This window comes from Mycteria americana, chromosome 7, assembly GCF_035582795.1.
Source record: "Mycteria americana isolate JAX WOST 10 ecotype Jacksonville Zoo and Gardens chromosome 7, USCA_MyAme_1.0, whole genome shotgun sequence".
In the NCBI taxonomy this organism is placed as follows: Eukaryota; Metazoa; Chordata; class Aves; order Ciconiiformes; family Ciconiidae; genus Mycteria; species Mycteria americana.
Window position 1 is genome coordinate 52,292,722 of NC_134371.1, and position 16,205 is coordinate 52,308,926.

Sequence of the window (16,205 nt, forward strand, 5' to 3'; positions counted from 1 at the left end):
ACACAATACACACTGATTCCTTGTTTGAGAAAATTTGTGGGCTGTTGTCTGCAACAGAAGACTAAGGGTGGTGCAAACTATTGTTGGTGTTTGAATAACCATTGTGTATCTGTTTTGGACCATTGCATGGTAGCAGCATAGGTAGCAGAAAAGCAAAAAAGCCCTTTAAAGAAAGGATTGTTAGGATTACTGTACTAGCGGTGATGATTCATCCCTTCGCTACTGATGTCTGCCTTTTTGACAATGATATTAAAAGTCATTTGGGGGGGATATTTGTTTGTATCTGTAGTGGACAAGAACTTTTTGTGTTGTCATCCATTTTGCTTTCAGTGTTTTGTTGGTTGCGCTTGTATAATATATTCTCATCTGTATCTTTTCTTCCTTTTCTGTTGCTCTGATAGTCACTTCCCTTTTTTTGTAACAGTTCTCTGCTATTAGCCTTTGGTTTTGGTTTTTTGGTTTTTTTTTTGTTTTTCCATTTATCTAGCCTCTACGCAGTTTTCCTTGAATTTGTCCTCTTTTTCTACCTGAAAATTTTCTTCTGATAAAATTTGAGGACTTAAGCCATTCTTCTGAGATTGTGAGATACTTGGAAATCCTGAAATTCATGGACAGAATTAGGGCAGCTGTGCTGTTGTTCAACAGTTTGGTGGTGCTGTCTCCCATCTTTTCATCTTTACCTTGCACCTTCAAATCTGTGCGCAGGACCCAAATATTCCTAATATTATATCTTAATAGTTGTAATGTGTAACTATAGAAGAAATATCTTAATAGTTGTAATGTGTAACTATAGAAGAACAGCTTGTGTGTGTTGTCAAAAATGAGTAGTGCTTATCATACTTAGACTGAAGGCATTGTTATATGATGTTCTAAAAGAAGGAACATTCTGCAGTGTTAGATTAGGATAGAGTGCCAGAAACATTATCAAGTTATACCACCAAATTAAATCTGGAAATATGATGGTATCTTACACGGTAAATTCTCTGTTTCTGATACTGATGATTGCAATTTCAGGTAATAATAATAGAGCCATTTTATGACTGTTATGAACCAATGGTAAAGATGGCAGGTGGAAAGCCTGTTTTTATCCCACTGAGATACGTGAGTAGCTTTTTAAAAATTATTTATCATATAAAGTTTCTCATCCATACTCAATACAGTTTGATGAACACCTTCTAGGCAATGTTTTTCTGTATAGTTTTTCATAATATCCAATTATATAAAATGAGATAGATTGCTATAGTGTAAGTCTGAGACAATGATAATCCAAAGCAGACAGAATATTTTATTAGTGTTGGATAAGGTGGGACAATGTTTCTCATTTACTTTAGTTTGTGCATTCTAAAAGCTGATCAAAACTCCTTTTTTGGGTGTCATCGGAGAATGTTTTCAGTACAAATAAGGGAAGAAGGATCACATATCAGTGCAATTTGTGTATCTACTGGTTTTCAAAAGGATCTCATTTCTGATCCCTTCAGCAGCCCCTACAATGGCAGAATATAATTTCTTTTCCAAAATCTGCTTACTAAATAAGGAGCGATCATGCAGTAGACATATTTGCTATACATATAAGAATTAGTTTCCTTTATTGGTAAAAAGAATAATTTTGGTATGGGTTAATTTTCAAATTGGTACTGTTGGCATTATGCTGGCAGCTTGCAAGGATCATTCTGGATGCAAAGTGTTGATCCTGCTTGTTACCGTTGCCTTGGGTGACTGGCAGCCTTGCATGGGGAGGGTGGAGGGGCTCTTTAGGCAGGACTGTTGCATGGACACCATGAAATCAGAACAACAGAGTGACAAAACCCCCAAGACTGCAGTGGGAGTAGGTGAGACTGTTCCTCTGGGTGCCCTCAGAAACTGGCTGTTTCACACCCTTGTTTTTGGTCTGGCCCTCTCCCAGTAATGTGCAGGTGTCAGAAAGTTAGTGTGGCCATTCTCTTTGTTCTCTGTAGCAACTGGCCCAAACTTTTATTGTCTGTGTGTAATACTACAGCAACTCCAGAGCCTCAGTGGTGCAGATTTTTAACTGTTTGGCCATTTTCATATGGACAAGGAGGAGGAAAAGACCTTGAATCTCTCCAGTGGTGATCAATCTTTCCAGCCAAGCATGCACACGCTTGTTCTCGTGGCTGGGAAGGCCATAAACTCTCCTGTCATGTGACTGGGCTTCCTGCATTACACACTGTTATAATCAGCATGTGTGTAACCAGATCCTGGAAACCAGTTCCTGGGGAGGCTTTAAGACAGGCAGTGGCCAGGAGAGGACAGCCACTGTCACAATAATTTACCTTGTTCTTAGCCTCCCTGCCTGTTCCTAGAAGTGCCTTCTCCCAGGAGAGCAGGACAGATTGGATAGGTTGTCAAGTATGGCTATGAAAATATCTGAGGGTGGTAAGTTGGGCATCTCTGTTTAGGCTGTAACTTGTTATATTCAAGTAATGCATAAATTTATTGGGTTTTTTTTAGAAAAATGATGGAAACTCTGCATCTAGTGCTGATTGGGTCTTAGATCCTGCTGAACTTGCAAAAAAATTTAATTCCAAAACAAAAGCAATTATTCTGAATACCCCGCACAACCCTATAGGCAAGGTAAGAGTCCTGCTTTAACACTACTGTAATTTCAGAGTATGTTTTAAATACTATGATTAATGCATTGTATTTTCTTGTATCCCAGGTGTTTACCAGAGAAGAGCTCCAAGTAATAGCTGATCTCTGTATTAAACATGATAGCCTGTGCATCAGCGATGAGGTATATGAATGGCTGGTGTATAAAGGAAATAAACACATTAAAATAGGTACTGATTTTTTGTGGCATCTTAGAAGTGGTTGTGGAATGATGTTATAAATGTGCCTCTCAGAGATAATGGTTGCTGGAAGGAGCTCAAACTTCAAGCTTTGACCATTTTACAGTGTTTAGACTCTAAAGAGGAGAGCCCCTCCCTTTTCTGAAAAATATTTTAAAGAATAATTTCCAAATAGAATTTCCAAAAGCTCTTAAGTGACTTTGAAGCAGATATCCATAGAAACCAGTGGGACTGATGCTCATAAATCAGTTATGATCATCTGAATATCCCATTCTTGTTCAGTTACTTTGTTGGCCATGACAAGTGTAACTGCTGTTCATGTATGTATATTGGACTGTGCTTTGCTGAAGAACTAATAGAAGGAAGGGGGATTAAAACTTCCTTGTCAAAGCATTATAGAGATAATCAATGAGGGAAATGCATAATGAGGAACACAATTATTTTTGCTCCACTACTTATAAAAAGAAAAAAAAAGTATAAAGGTTAGTGTGGAGATAGTGCATGTACACTGTCCCTCCGAAGTGCAGAGACAGTGTTAAATAATGGACATTGAATTCAATGAAGTCACTGCGTGGGCAGTGTGAAAACATGCGAAAGTCTTCAGGCAGTACTGCTACAGGGGTAAAGCACCATTGCAAGAACAAACCAGAAAACCAAATATGATGTTATGTTCCTGTCCCTCTTGTTTTACTTCTTGATCCAAGTTTCACTGAAGTTAGTGGAATCACTCCCACTGTCTCAGAACAAGTGAATCCAGCGCAGGTTACCGAACTCCTTCCTCAATCCTATAATCCTACAGCTAAGCATTTATGTAAAAGTTTCCAGTGTGGTGATCTTGGTTTGGATCTGCTGATGTATTTGAGCTGGCTAGAGTCCAAAACTTCCTTCTTCTATGTACAAACATTTTGTTTCTGATGGTAGCATCTTGCATAAACTATCTGTTATGATGTACTTATTGTCATAATGACGGCACATTTCAGTCACGTGCAATAGAGACATCTAGTTGAGATTAAACAGTGAAATCAAGAGACAAATATAACTTAGACATGAAAAAGCTTAGGTTTTTTTGCTGGCTTTACCACAGGTTGAATGCTGAATAACTTTGCTTCTATGCTTCAATTCCATATATGTAGAGTGGCAATAAAAAACCCCTTTCCATTAGTGGGGGCTACATCATTGTAAAAACTGAATCTTATAAACAATAAAATGGAAATTATATCTAAATGACCCTGCAATACTTATTAGCTCAGCTATACAGTTGCTGATCATACAGCTGCAGTACCTTGATTGTATTTGCCATGCATAGGCTATGAGTCTGTTTTGAAAGTGGCCCAATTTCATGGCTGTTGTGGTGCCTTGATAGTGATACCTTCTTGAAGACCTTCAGACATGGAAGAAGGGGAACATTTTGGGTACATTCATGTGATAGTAATCTGAGTCAGTGCATCCTAACAAGTTACCACAGTAACTGATCATGTGTGGTTTATCATGTCCCAGTTGCAAAGTAAAATGAGTTAAAGCTTTCTTCATGGGCTTAGCAGGTGGTTCATGCAAATAGCCATCCTCAGAATCAACATCTCTGTGGGTGGTGTAAGGTAATCCATTTTCCTTTGCAATGGCAGCAAGTCTGAACACTCATGTTGTCAGTTACACTTTGTCTTAGTGGACAGGTGGTGAATTCTTAAGACACAGTAACTCTATTGTTAGTTAGTATCAGTATTGTCATTTTAATGCTTCAAACCAAAACATTTCCAGTTGAACAAAAGGCATTCTGTAGTTTAGCATAAAATGTAAAAATACTGTGTAATGATGATGCAAGTTGAAGCCTGGACAGGTAGTCAGCTAGGTTTAGGTACATATTCTCTAACAGATCCCATGATACCATCTTTAACTTTAGTGTTAAAATGACTATAAAACCTTCAGGGTAACACTGTAAACAATAACATTATTTCAGTAAAAGAAACAAGATCTGCTCTTCGTAACTTAAATTTCTTAGATTTTTTTTTAAGTCTACAAAAGGTAATACAAGAAAAAATGAATGTGTTATTTCACTATTTAAAAATTCTTGTGTTTCCATATTAACCTCTACATATTCCATCAAATGTAGTGACACTTTTTTTGTGAGATGCAAAATGGATACTGCATCAATTTACAGGGTCTGATGGTGGTTCCTTAATACAATTTAACAGGGGTTGCCAGCCACAGATCATAAAATTAGTACAGTCTTTGTGCTGTCACTGAAGCAGTTTTCTGTAGTGTAGAGCACTTCATCATGTTTCTCATCATTATCTGACTTCCGTAAAACCGTGGACTTCCTCTAAGTAATGATTAGTGTTGCACTGGCAGATTCAGAGATTGCATCTCATAACTGAGGATTCTGAACAAGCCTCTCAACAAGCTGAGTGCCGTCCCAGGTAACAGGCTTATAATACGTGTTAGTTTGCACTTCATTAGTTTTTAAATTGTAGTCAGACTTGGTTATGGTGTCATATAATGATGTTGCCATATGGCATGGAGGAATTTCCCTCTCTATTTAAAACTTGCTGCTTGTAAAAGCAATGGAGCTGCTTCTTCCCCTGTGCCCTTTTGCTGCGGCTATTGTTTGAAATGCCATTACATTCCGTCTCCAAGGTTGAATTCCTATGACTATGTGGCAAAACAGTCTCGCTAGAGGGCATTATCTTTGAAATTCAATTCTTTTTGCAGTCTGTGAGAGCTCCTTTGGTTGCCTTTAGGAAGTGATCTATACTCTTGACCTAGCTAGCTAGAAGATGCATCTGTTCAAACCGCCTTTTTGTTTTCAAGGTCACAGAGCAGTTGAGTGAATATGGGTGGGCTAACAGGAATATGAGTTTCTTTCCTGCTGTTTTGTTTCTCTTCTTGGCAAATGTACTCAAAAAAATACAATACATGTTTTCAAGTAACTGCAAAGACTTATACCATGTCTAATGCAGATAACTGCTGCAAAAACTTCCTTATGAAATTCAGTGGTTTTATTTGGAAAACCTTTGTTTGTTGGCCTCCCTAGAGAGGGGATTTAACAATTGACAGATCATTGGTAGTGGTTCTAGCGTACAATTGAGGTGGAGCTGGATGTTGTTGACCACTGCAATTGCAGTAATGGTATGACCTTGTCTAACTTTGTGTCTCAGACTTAAGTGTGTCTTGATTTATCTGTTTTTGTTGAAAATGAATTAAGTTAAAGAGTCTAAATAGAGCTCCCCTGAAGCAGTGTACAGAAAAAAATTTGCAAACTACAGGAAGAGACCTTTGCTCTGTCATCTCCTTGGAAGGGAAATAAAGGATTTTGGTCTCCTACCAGATACAAATACAGAGACAGAGATAGGCCTCCATGCATCCCTTAATCCTTGCAGACATCCTTAGCTAGCTGATATTGTCAGTCAGTCCCAGGCCTGTTCAAATTACATGACAAAACATAATTTATTTACTCACTCTGCTAGTTTTCTGATTCTTATGGTGTTTGGTTCTGGGTTAGAAGTCTTAGTAATTATTTTCTTTTTCTGATGTCTGAGACAGCCAGTGACACTGACCTGGACAATTCTATTAAAATGGCTTGCAGCGCCTCAGTTAATATTGTATATGGTGCTATTATCAGGCATCAGAAATAATGCTGTCTTGAGATGAATGGGTAGCCACTTCTTAGATCATATCTTTCTTATGAATAATTATGCATTTTAGCTGAGGATAACTAACATGTAGTTTTCACAGACTGTGCCTCTTATTCTCTGCCTCTTCTTTCTCCTTTCATTAATCCTTACCTTCTTTTCATGCCAAAAAGCATTGGCCCATATATCCTTTCTCATTTGTTACAATTGCTATAATTTTAGAATATTCTCATTGCTTGCTTAATATTCTGCAATGATATATCAACATATAGGTCTGAGCTAGAGGCCGTACAGTTTTTCTAACTACATGGAATATGTGAGTGCACCTGTACCCAATTAATTTTATTTTATATACAGCTACATTGCCAGGTATGTGGGAAAGAACAATAACTATAGGAAGTGCTGGAAAAACATACAGTGTAACTGGCTGGAAGGTAAGGAGAATCAATATAAAAGAGTTCAGTTATATAAAAAGCAGAATGCATTTATTACACTAAAAAGTCTCTGTTTTTATGACCTGTCTTTTGAAAGCTTCTGGCAAATCTCCATGTCTCCAAAACATGAAGATAGCATTCAGTTGGAGCAACTACCTATCTTGAACACCCATGTTTTAATTATCTTCTTGTCTCTCAATTAATAAGCTCTTGTGAGAAAACAATACTAAAAAACCAAACATAGTATGATTTGTTCAAAACCAGTCAAGATTCTTGGAGAAAACATGGATATTATCATGTTTTAACTCTCCAGTTTTGTGGTGATATTTTCAGATTGTGATAATGGTATGTTTGGAATGGCTTATATTTCTATAAAATATTTAATGATAATATTTCGCTTGACTTTAAAATACATATCAGAAAGTAAACAAGAATATTTAACCATTTGGCAACTGAAGTCTTTCTTCTTCATCACCTGTGTTCGAACTGAACCATGACATACATGATTCAGTAGTGAGCTTTTGTTTTGTGCTCAAACCACCTTTGACACAGGAGCTTATGAGATGGAAAGATTCTAAAACAATTAGGAATAACATTCCTAATAAATGCTCAGTTTGATTTCTAACCCTTGTTATATGAAGAGTTAAAAGTTTGCTCAGTACCCTATGAGAGAGAGGGATAAGTGAAACTATAACTTGTCTCAAATCTAGAATTTTTTTAATGGCATCATTCAGCAAACTTTGTGTAAACCAGCTCTTTTCTTAACTCTTTATCAAAACAAATTCACTACCAACTCTTAAAACAGAAAAACTTGAGATATTGGCTAATTTTAATTCTCTGTTAATTTTTAGTAACACCACTGCTGTAAGTATAACATATGCATGCTTTCTTCCCTTAGCTTGGTTGGTCTATTGGCCCCCAGAACCTGATTAAGCATTTGCAAGTTGTTCACCAAAATACACTGTATACTTGCCCAACTCCATTACAGGTAGGTCCAGATGGGGCAGAGGTTGTTATTTTCTGGTGTAGCAAAACTGTAGGCCTCACTGTAATAAAACAATAATCATGACAATTAATTTTTATTTGTCAAAATATGTGTTCTGGGGTGCAAGAAGAGGGAATGAATTTGGTCAGCTCACCAGATATTTAAAAAAAAAAAAAATCAGTCTTGCAGATTCTTTCTTCTTTCACCTATAAACTGCTGCTTCTTGCATAGAACATGACAATCTTCGTGGTTTCCTAGCAAATACAAATAAAAGTTGTTGCAATAAGGTCTTGTTTTACTGAGCGTTATCTCTGTCTACTAGTTTCTAGTATTCTATGATACATTATTATCAATAATTTAAACTTAGCTTCAATTCAGATTGTAAACCCTTGTAAACAAGGACTGTGACTCCTGTATATGATTAGTGCCTAGCAAATGATTGGGTGCTTTGGGTGTTGCCACAGCACAAAGTAATAAACAAATTACACACTTGGATGTAGCTTCTGTAATTTGTATATGCTGATTTGCTTACTAAGGGCCAGAATCGAAGAATCCACGTGATTTCAATAGGAAGTGTGGGAGTGTCTGTGAGTTTACTGAGTGTCCATGAGTACTTTGAACATTGATTATGTTTCCAGGAGGCTTTGGCACAAGCATTTTGGATAGACTACAAACGCATGGATGACCCAGACTGCTATTTTTATTCACTGTCTCGGGAGCTGGAAAGCAAGCGTGATCGGATGGCTCAGCTACTTCAAGAAGCTGGACTAAAGCCTGTCATTCCAGATGGAGGATACTTTATGATTGTTGATGTTTCTACATTAAGTTAGTATAAAGTTTATTAAAAAGGGTGTGGAAAGCAAATATTATAGTTAATCTGAAAATGCAAACTTAATTTTAAAGTATATTCTTGTTTCATGTTTGCATAACATTGTCAGAAGTACTAACTGGGACTGAAATTTTCTGTTTGACCTTAGCCTGGGAGGTAGATTTTATAAGCTTCAGCAAAGCTTTTGTTTGTGATCCTAACTACTGTCCGTGTTTTGCAAAGCTTTGGCAAGGTTTTAGGGAGGATAAAGGAGGTGGATAAAAATTTCTATTTTGAAAAGGTCTATGATTATGAAAGAGTTTTGAGAGCCAAGCACCGGCTTAATATCCTCAGTTCGTACCATTTGTACTTTCCCCTTTCTGGGTTTTGTTTGTTTGTTTGTTTGTTTTTCTTAATCTGAAGTCATATCCTGAAGGCTCTTTGAGGCATTCTGATTTCTAAACACTGTAAAATGCTACCAAAATTTACAAAACCTTTTGAAAATTTAGGTTATGGTAACTTTGGAGGAAGAATTCCCACAGGGGAACATTTTCTAGTTCCACGTTTTTCACTAACTGGTCCTAATGGCACTTAACCATTCACACAGAAATGTTTTAAACACAGCTGGACCTTGCAGTGCTACCATGTGTCGGAAAGTTGTAGATACCTCAGTTTCATAGATGAGGAAACTGCAGTTGCAGTGATTATTGCTGTCCATGCAATACACTCTTCAGTACCCTCCACAGTCCTGATCCCTCAATAACCCAGACTTGAGGACTTCTTGGAGTACTGCATGGCTTTCTTCCAAGCTATATGTCTGAATTTGCTTTGAATGGAAAGCAAGTGCTCAGGTCATAATGGAACGGTTCAATCTGTTGGCCTATTTTAATTGTTATAGTATAATTTTAAAATTACATTTTAAAATAAAAGCATACATCTTTATTCTTAAGTATTAACTATAATAAAGTTCTGTTAAAGAATGCCTTCCCAATGGAGTCTAGAAAATCTTACAACATGTTTGTTTTAAATTTAATTTTTTTAGATGTGGATCTCTCTGATGTAGATGAGAAACAACCTTATGATTATAAATTTGTCAAATGGATGATAACATCTAAGGTAAGGTGTTGTAGTCATACTCTAGTTTTAGAAATGATTTTCTATTGAAAGCAAGAGCAGTGCAGCTGTACTTATTAAATAATGTAGTAGAGATATTCCATTCAAAATATTATTTGGTGTTTGTAGTAACTGCTGATAATGATGTGGCTAAAATATTGCTAAATATGCTGAAAATGTACTCTGTAGGTTTGTGTTACGTCCCAGCACTTTCAGCATGCTTAAATGCTAGCTGTACAAAAGTACCTTTGAAATGTTTTGCTTAAGAAAAATAATTTGAATTTAGTTAAGACTAGCTGGTGCATACAAAACTGAACCTTGTCTTTCCCGCACATGTTGGAAGGGACAGTTCTAGAAATGGAATAGTAAAATCATCATGCTTAAAACAGATTTTTTTTAAAATACATATATAAAATAAGCAAATAATATTTGTTTTATGTTTCAGAAGCTGTCAGCAATTCCTCTTTCAGCATTCTGTGGTCCTGAGACAAAAAGGCAGTTTGAAAAATATATACGTTTTTGCTTCATTAAGGTAAATATGTGTCCTGGGAAGACTTAAAGACTCCAAAAAATCAATGCAGTACAGAAATCTGCAAGAGACTGATTGTTACATTTTGCCCAGGATCTCCTGAGTTGGATGGTTTTAAGAACACGAAAGTTAGCTTGGTGTAAAATTCAGCACAAAGTAGCTTCAACTACCTTTTTGCTGAGGGACTTTAAACCATAAATGTGGGTGGCATGGCTAAGAAGGGCAAGTGGCAGAAAACAACTGGGTGGGTAGGCCTTTTTTAGTTTACTCTATTGACTTTTTTTTAAAAACATTCTTGACCAGTGGTGACAGTGAAAATGAATGACACAGGTACACTATCAATTAAGGTGATTTCTATAATGCAGAGCAGAGAATAATGGTATAGCAGAGTGGTATATCCCATGCCTATTCAGTTTCCAACAACAAAAACAGCGAAGAGGTCACCTTCAAGTTTAGCTCACTTGCCTGAAAATACATAGGGTTTCACATGACCTCCAAATTACAAAAGAAAACAAAGACACAGGAAGTTATTTTATATGTTTTTTGTGAATGGGCTGACTTTTGCCATTTTGTGAGCACCTCCTTTTCACATATTCTTCCTCCTGTTTAATGTGTTCTTGAAAAGACTGAAAGACTTTGGGGACAGGTACATAAGCTTTGATAAGCCTGCAGCCCTAAGATGTTTCCTGATTTTTCTGTAACAGAGTCAGAATAATGGAACATGTGCAACTCCTTAACTGTTCTAGTATAAAGATTGGAGCCTTGACCTGAACCAGTAATGAAGGGGAGTTTCTGCTTGTGTTACTTGGTTCTTTTGATGAGGTATAAAGACTATGATATAAACTGAGCCAGTAACAACCAGGATGAAACTTGCTGGTTGTAAATGTGGCTTGCCCAGGATGAACAGCACTAATCATGTCAAGTTAAAGACTACTTGTATGATTCATCAGGTTGTAGCCACGCCACACAACTGGCCAGTGGATAGATTACCCATATTTAGAGGGATTATGTTTAAGTAGTTCACAGCATAACTTGGTTGCATGGAGATTTAGAAATCCCAACTGTACACATAAAGATTAGGAAACTATGCTAGCATGTCTCCAATATAGAGCTGCCAAGAACATTACTGCATAAATGCCAGGCATTTATATAAGAAGTATTGCTTTCATTCAATTTGATAGTATGAATACTGAGAAAATATGTTCTCTTTTAAATATGCCTAATAAATATTTGCAAGGAATCAGCATTGAATTCTTTGTGTAGTCTAGAGTTGTAGCTATAACTGTTAATGAAAAACTGACTGACAGATATTTATGGGATGCAAGTGAAAGTGCCAAATATTGATTTGGGATGATATAATCATGACTGCTACTCTCTTTTCAAGAAGTCCATACTTGCAGTGATAGTGATATATCTTGTTTTGCAGAAAGACAGCACACTAGATGCAGCTGAAGTGATCCTGAAGGACTGGAATAAACAGACAGCCTGATTTTTCTTATTAACTCTTCCATCCGGTATAATATAATTATCTAATAGTAGGGTTTTTTATTGCAAATTTAAGAACAAATTACTTAATACAGTACAGAATTAATATGACATTGTAAATAACTTTGTGCTGCCACCTGCTGAGGAGTTAAAACAATGATTTACTGAAATATGTGTAAAGCAACTCAGAGGTTATTTTCAGTCTTTTCAAAATAATTTACTTTTTTCCTAAAAAAAATCTATGGGATTCACTTCTTTTACTGAAAGACAAAAATTTCTAGGACTGTTAAAATAAATAGATGATATAGGTATTTTAAAATATACACAAAAAAGTGGGAAGTGTTTTTGGTATGAGATAGTATAGGAACTAGGGGTTGAGACTTAAACATCGTGGTTTGTCAAACCCAATAGCCTGCAATGGAGGAAAATTAAGATAAGCCTCATATTAGATAATTGCAGTGACTCTCTACATACATACCTACCTACCCTATCCATGCACAAATTGCATCAGTTTAAATAAAGTGATTGAGTTAAATCAAGACAGTGTTTATTGTATTGAATTAATTGTACTGAATTCAATCGCAAGATTGAAAGTGCTACGTTGCATAATTACTATTTTATTTTCCCACAATATTCATGTGTGCTGTTCTGAAAGTATTCAGTCCTCAATAAAATTATAAAAGTGGCATCTAGAGTAGGAATTCTATTTACTCATGTCTACCTATTTATTTATTTATTACATGGATGAATCTACAAAGCAAAATAGAAGACTTTGCTTTAGAGGCTCCTTCACAATCAGAAGTATAGTGACATAATTAATCCTGCCATCCTTTTTCTTACCATGTTCACAACATTAGTAACTGTACAACAAACTTACTTCAGACTCTTCAGATCTAGGGGGAGCATGGGGATGGGGCCTAGTACTGTGCTATGGAGCTCAACTAACTTTGTTTCAAGCTCAGTTGATAAAGGACTGTTTCAAAAGAGATCAATATGGAGAATTGCTTTCTAGTTGCCTCCTATTTCAGTGCTCTCTGTGGTCTTTTCATCTGTGGATGGGTTTCCCACTAGCAGAAGCAATCCAGGTAGGTAACCTTTTAAGGCTGTGTGTTATGTTCTCCATGTTGTTTCTATATTCTTCCCAGAGGCCTTATGGTGGAAAGCCTGAACAAATTCAGTAACTAGTTCTGTGGTCACACAGCTGGAAACTTAACTGAATTCCATCAGACTGTGACCATGGCCAGGGCCTAAAAAAAAGAAAATGGACTGTGAGAACAGCTGCTAGGCTTTTTCATTAGTACTTATTGGTCTTGGGCTTTTGGGAGTCAAGTAGCTGGGATTTCTGTAGTCTTTGTAGCTGTCTTGCACTGCCATTCCCCGAATCTCACCAGAAGACGGTTGGCTGGTATTTTTAAGGTGGTGTGTAGTCTTTATGTAGAAAAATCAATTTAATAATTAAAATGACTTAACTGAAATTTCAGCATGAATTTCCTGTGGAAATTCCTACATTAAATTTCAGGAGGAACTATTTTTTTAAGATATTAAATTTCTGTGGAATCTACACTCTATGTTTATGTAAGTTGCAGTGCTGTTGCAGGAACTAAGAAGGCAATGCAACAGTCTATTGAGCTGCATGATAGTTTGGGAAAGGAAAATGTAAAATAGTCTGCTGCCTTAATGAAAAGTAAATTTTTATAAAATCAAGCAAATTTTTCTAACATAAATACATGGTAAAAACATAGGCTTCTATGAAATGTTTGTATGATTATGTGAATCAAAATTTTCTAATTTCTTAAGCCTCTGAAATGATACAAAATAATAAAATATTTGAATTTTGGTTTCTTGTCCTTGAAACAGGTGCTTCTGAATGTAATTAAGCCTTTATGTAATTACACAAGTACACACAATTACACAATGTAATTACACAAGTAATACTAGTTTCATCACTGTTATATCTAGAAAGTTTTAAAGATCATTGCATCATGCTTCTCTTGAAGATAACAGCTATAGAGCACAATTCTCTAAGTATTTTTAAAACCCTGTTTCTACAGTCTAAGATTTCCCTGAGATAGCTGGGTTGTTAGCATGTGAGCACATACATCAGTGGTTGTGTGGCCTTACAACAGTGGTAAGGTATTAAGGATTCTTCCATGCACCTCCCTTTACAATGTTTCCGTGCTCAGTTAAAAAAAAAAAAAAAAAAAAGCACCTCACTGCTTCCAAAAGACTTGATGTAACATGCTTGTATTACTCTCACTGGCAAATGGAACACCCTGTGTAAAATCAGTCTAGAATATGCATGAAAGAAAAAAATATATGCAGGGCTGAAGAGGAAATAAAGAAAACTATAGCAAAATAATTTTTCCATTGTTATGTTTGACTGTTTCCAATCTCACATTAGTATGCTAATCACTCACCTGCTAAAGCACCAAATTTGAGTTGGGACACACAGGTGTCCAATGTTTAAAGATAACTGCATTGTGTATAGGTGCAGAGCCTTGCTCATGTGTACTGGTTTTGTCTGGGATAGGGTTATTTTCTTCACAGTAGCTAGTATGGGGCTGTGTTTTGGATTTGTGCTGGAAACAGTGTTGATAACACACATGTTTTAGTTACTGCTGAGTAGTGCTTACACAGTGTCAAGGCCTTTTCGGCCCCTCAGACTGCCCTGCCAGCGAATAGGTTGGAGGTCCACAAAAAGTTGGGAGGGGACATGGTTGGGACAGCTCGGGGAGCGGCCGGGCATCGGTTGACTGGTGGTGAGCAAGTGTTTTTATTTGCATCATTTACCTTCCTTGGGTTTTATTTTCTTCTCTCTTTGATTTTTTTTCTCTTTTCCTTACAATTTTTAAAATATTATTATTTCTTTTTAATTATTAAACTGTTTTTATCTCAACCCATGAGTTTCTTTCTCACTTATACCCTTCCAGTTCTCCCCCTGTCCCACTGGGGAGGGGGGAGCGAGTGAGCGGCTGTGTGGTGCTGAGTTGCCAGCTGGGGTTAAACAACGACCCTCATGTTGTACGACCCATTGTATTAGACTTGAGTAGTTTAAATTTCTTTTTTCCTATTTTGTCCAGGTGCTGTAATGTGGTAATCTTTTTGTTTCATCAAACGTCTGAACACATAAGATGCAGCAGAGAGATGAATTAACATACCAAGCATAATTCAGCTGCTCTGTCTATTTATTGTTTCCTTCATTTGCTCCTTTGAGGCATTTGACTGACATCTGCTATTTTAACAAAATGACTGTTGGCTAAATTAACAAACCATTACAAAGGACCTTTAGACATAGAAGTAAGAGCCAGTGACTTGTTTTCATTAATGTACTGTTCATTGTGTTTGGAAAGGCATCTGAATATCCAATTGCATTATTGTTGAAATGATGCTGGTAATATTAGCAATGTAAGAATTCAAATTCAATTACACATTTTTATGACTGACAGTAGCTAGCATGAGATACTTTGAAATTTTAAGAAACTCCAGAATGACCAATTAAGTAAGTTTTAAAATAGGATTATTGTTGTAACTACAGTGATGGGAAAGAACAGATACAGCTGGGGACAGCAAGGTGAACTTTCTGTAAGTTATTAAAATGATCTGTTGTTGACAGGGACTGTTAATAGTGGTATTTCCATCTGCCACATCAACCACTTTTTTTCTGCTGCTTGTGGACAAAGCGCTTGAAAAATTGCTGCAGACAGGGAATAAAGAAATGCTGAGTTATGATCTATCATATTTTTTGCAACATTTCCAAAAATTATTGTCTTTCTGTGGTGGAAGTTAAACTCTTTCAATTCTAGTTAATAAGAATAGGGTCAGGAGGGACCTGCTGTTGACAGTGATTGCCAGCAGAACATCTTTTTTGTAGAACAGCTTATATGAGAAGCCAGGACAAACCTGGAAGGCTTGATAGGACTGACAGTGCTGATGGGGCACATCTGTTGCAGACACTGCTACATACATTTCAGAGGTTATGGGGAAACTTAATATTGCATGCTGTATTCACACTGACAGTTACAGTGATTTTTTTTTTTAATCACTATTTCATCTTTTGGGTTTATTGAGCATTTGTGAAAAAGGTCATTGCAAATGGAGAAAGAGAAGCTTTAAATTTGTATCTTAGCACCTGTATCTTCTAATAGTTCAGCTTCCTTTTATTCCAAAAGGTACATATTTTTTTTAGATCTAAGGAATGTGTTGGCGAGTTCAAACTAGCTCTTTTTCAACCAGTACGCAGCATTTTAGTCAGCAGAAAAGTTGTGTGATAATGTTTAGAAGTTGTGTGATAATGAATTTGACTCAATAATAGGCAAGTATTAAGAGAACTTTTCAACCCTGCTGAATTTCCTTCTTTGAGCTAGCAAATTGAAAAATATTCTTGGTATATAGTGGAGATGTGGTCTTAAGTGGTGTGA

At 36.5% G+C, this 16,205-nt stretch overlaps 1 protein-coding gene across 9 annotated transcripts in view; it reads left to right on the forward strand.

Annotated features, from left to right (window-relative positions):
- Positions 1–12,484, forward strand: part of KYAT3 (kynurenine aminotransferase 3) — a 37,087-nt gene extending 24,603 nt beyond the window's left edge. For 8 of the 9 annotated variants that reach the window (XM_075508444.1, XM_075508442.1, XM_075508447.1 and 5 more), the window contains 9 exons: positions 1,015–1,101; positions 2,470–2,592; positions 2,678–2,798; positions 6,791–6,867; positions 7,766–7,855; positions 8,491–8,677; positions 9,703–9,776; positions 10,219–10,305; positions 11,729–12,483. In XM_075508444.1, coding sequence (XP_075364559.1) covers positions 1,015–1,101; positions 2,470–2,592; positions 2,678–2,798; positions 6,791–6,867; positions 7,766–7,855; positions 8,491–8,677; positions 9,703–9,776; positions 10,219–10,305; positions 11,729–11,791 — 909 coding nt within the window. In that variant the 3' untranslated portion in view covers positions 11,792–12,483. Of the gene's footprint in view, positions 1–1,014; positions 1,102–2,469; positions 2,593–2,677; positions 2,799–6,790; positions 6,868–7,765; positions 7,856–8,490; positions 8,678–9,702; positions 9,777–10,218; positions 10,306–11,728 lie in introns of all 9 variants that reach the window. The other variant, XM_075508450.1, reaches the window with a different exon arrangement.
- Positions 12,485–16,205: the final 3,721 nt, after the last annotated feature.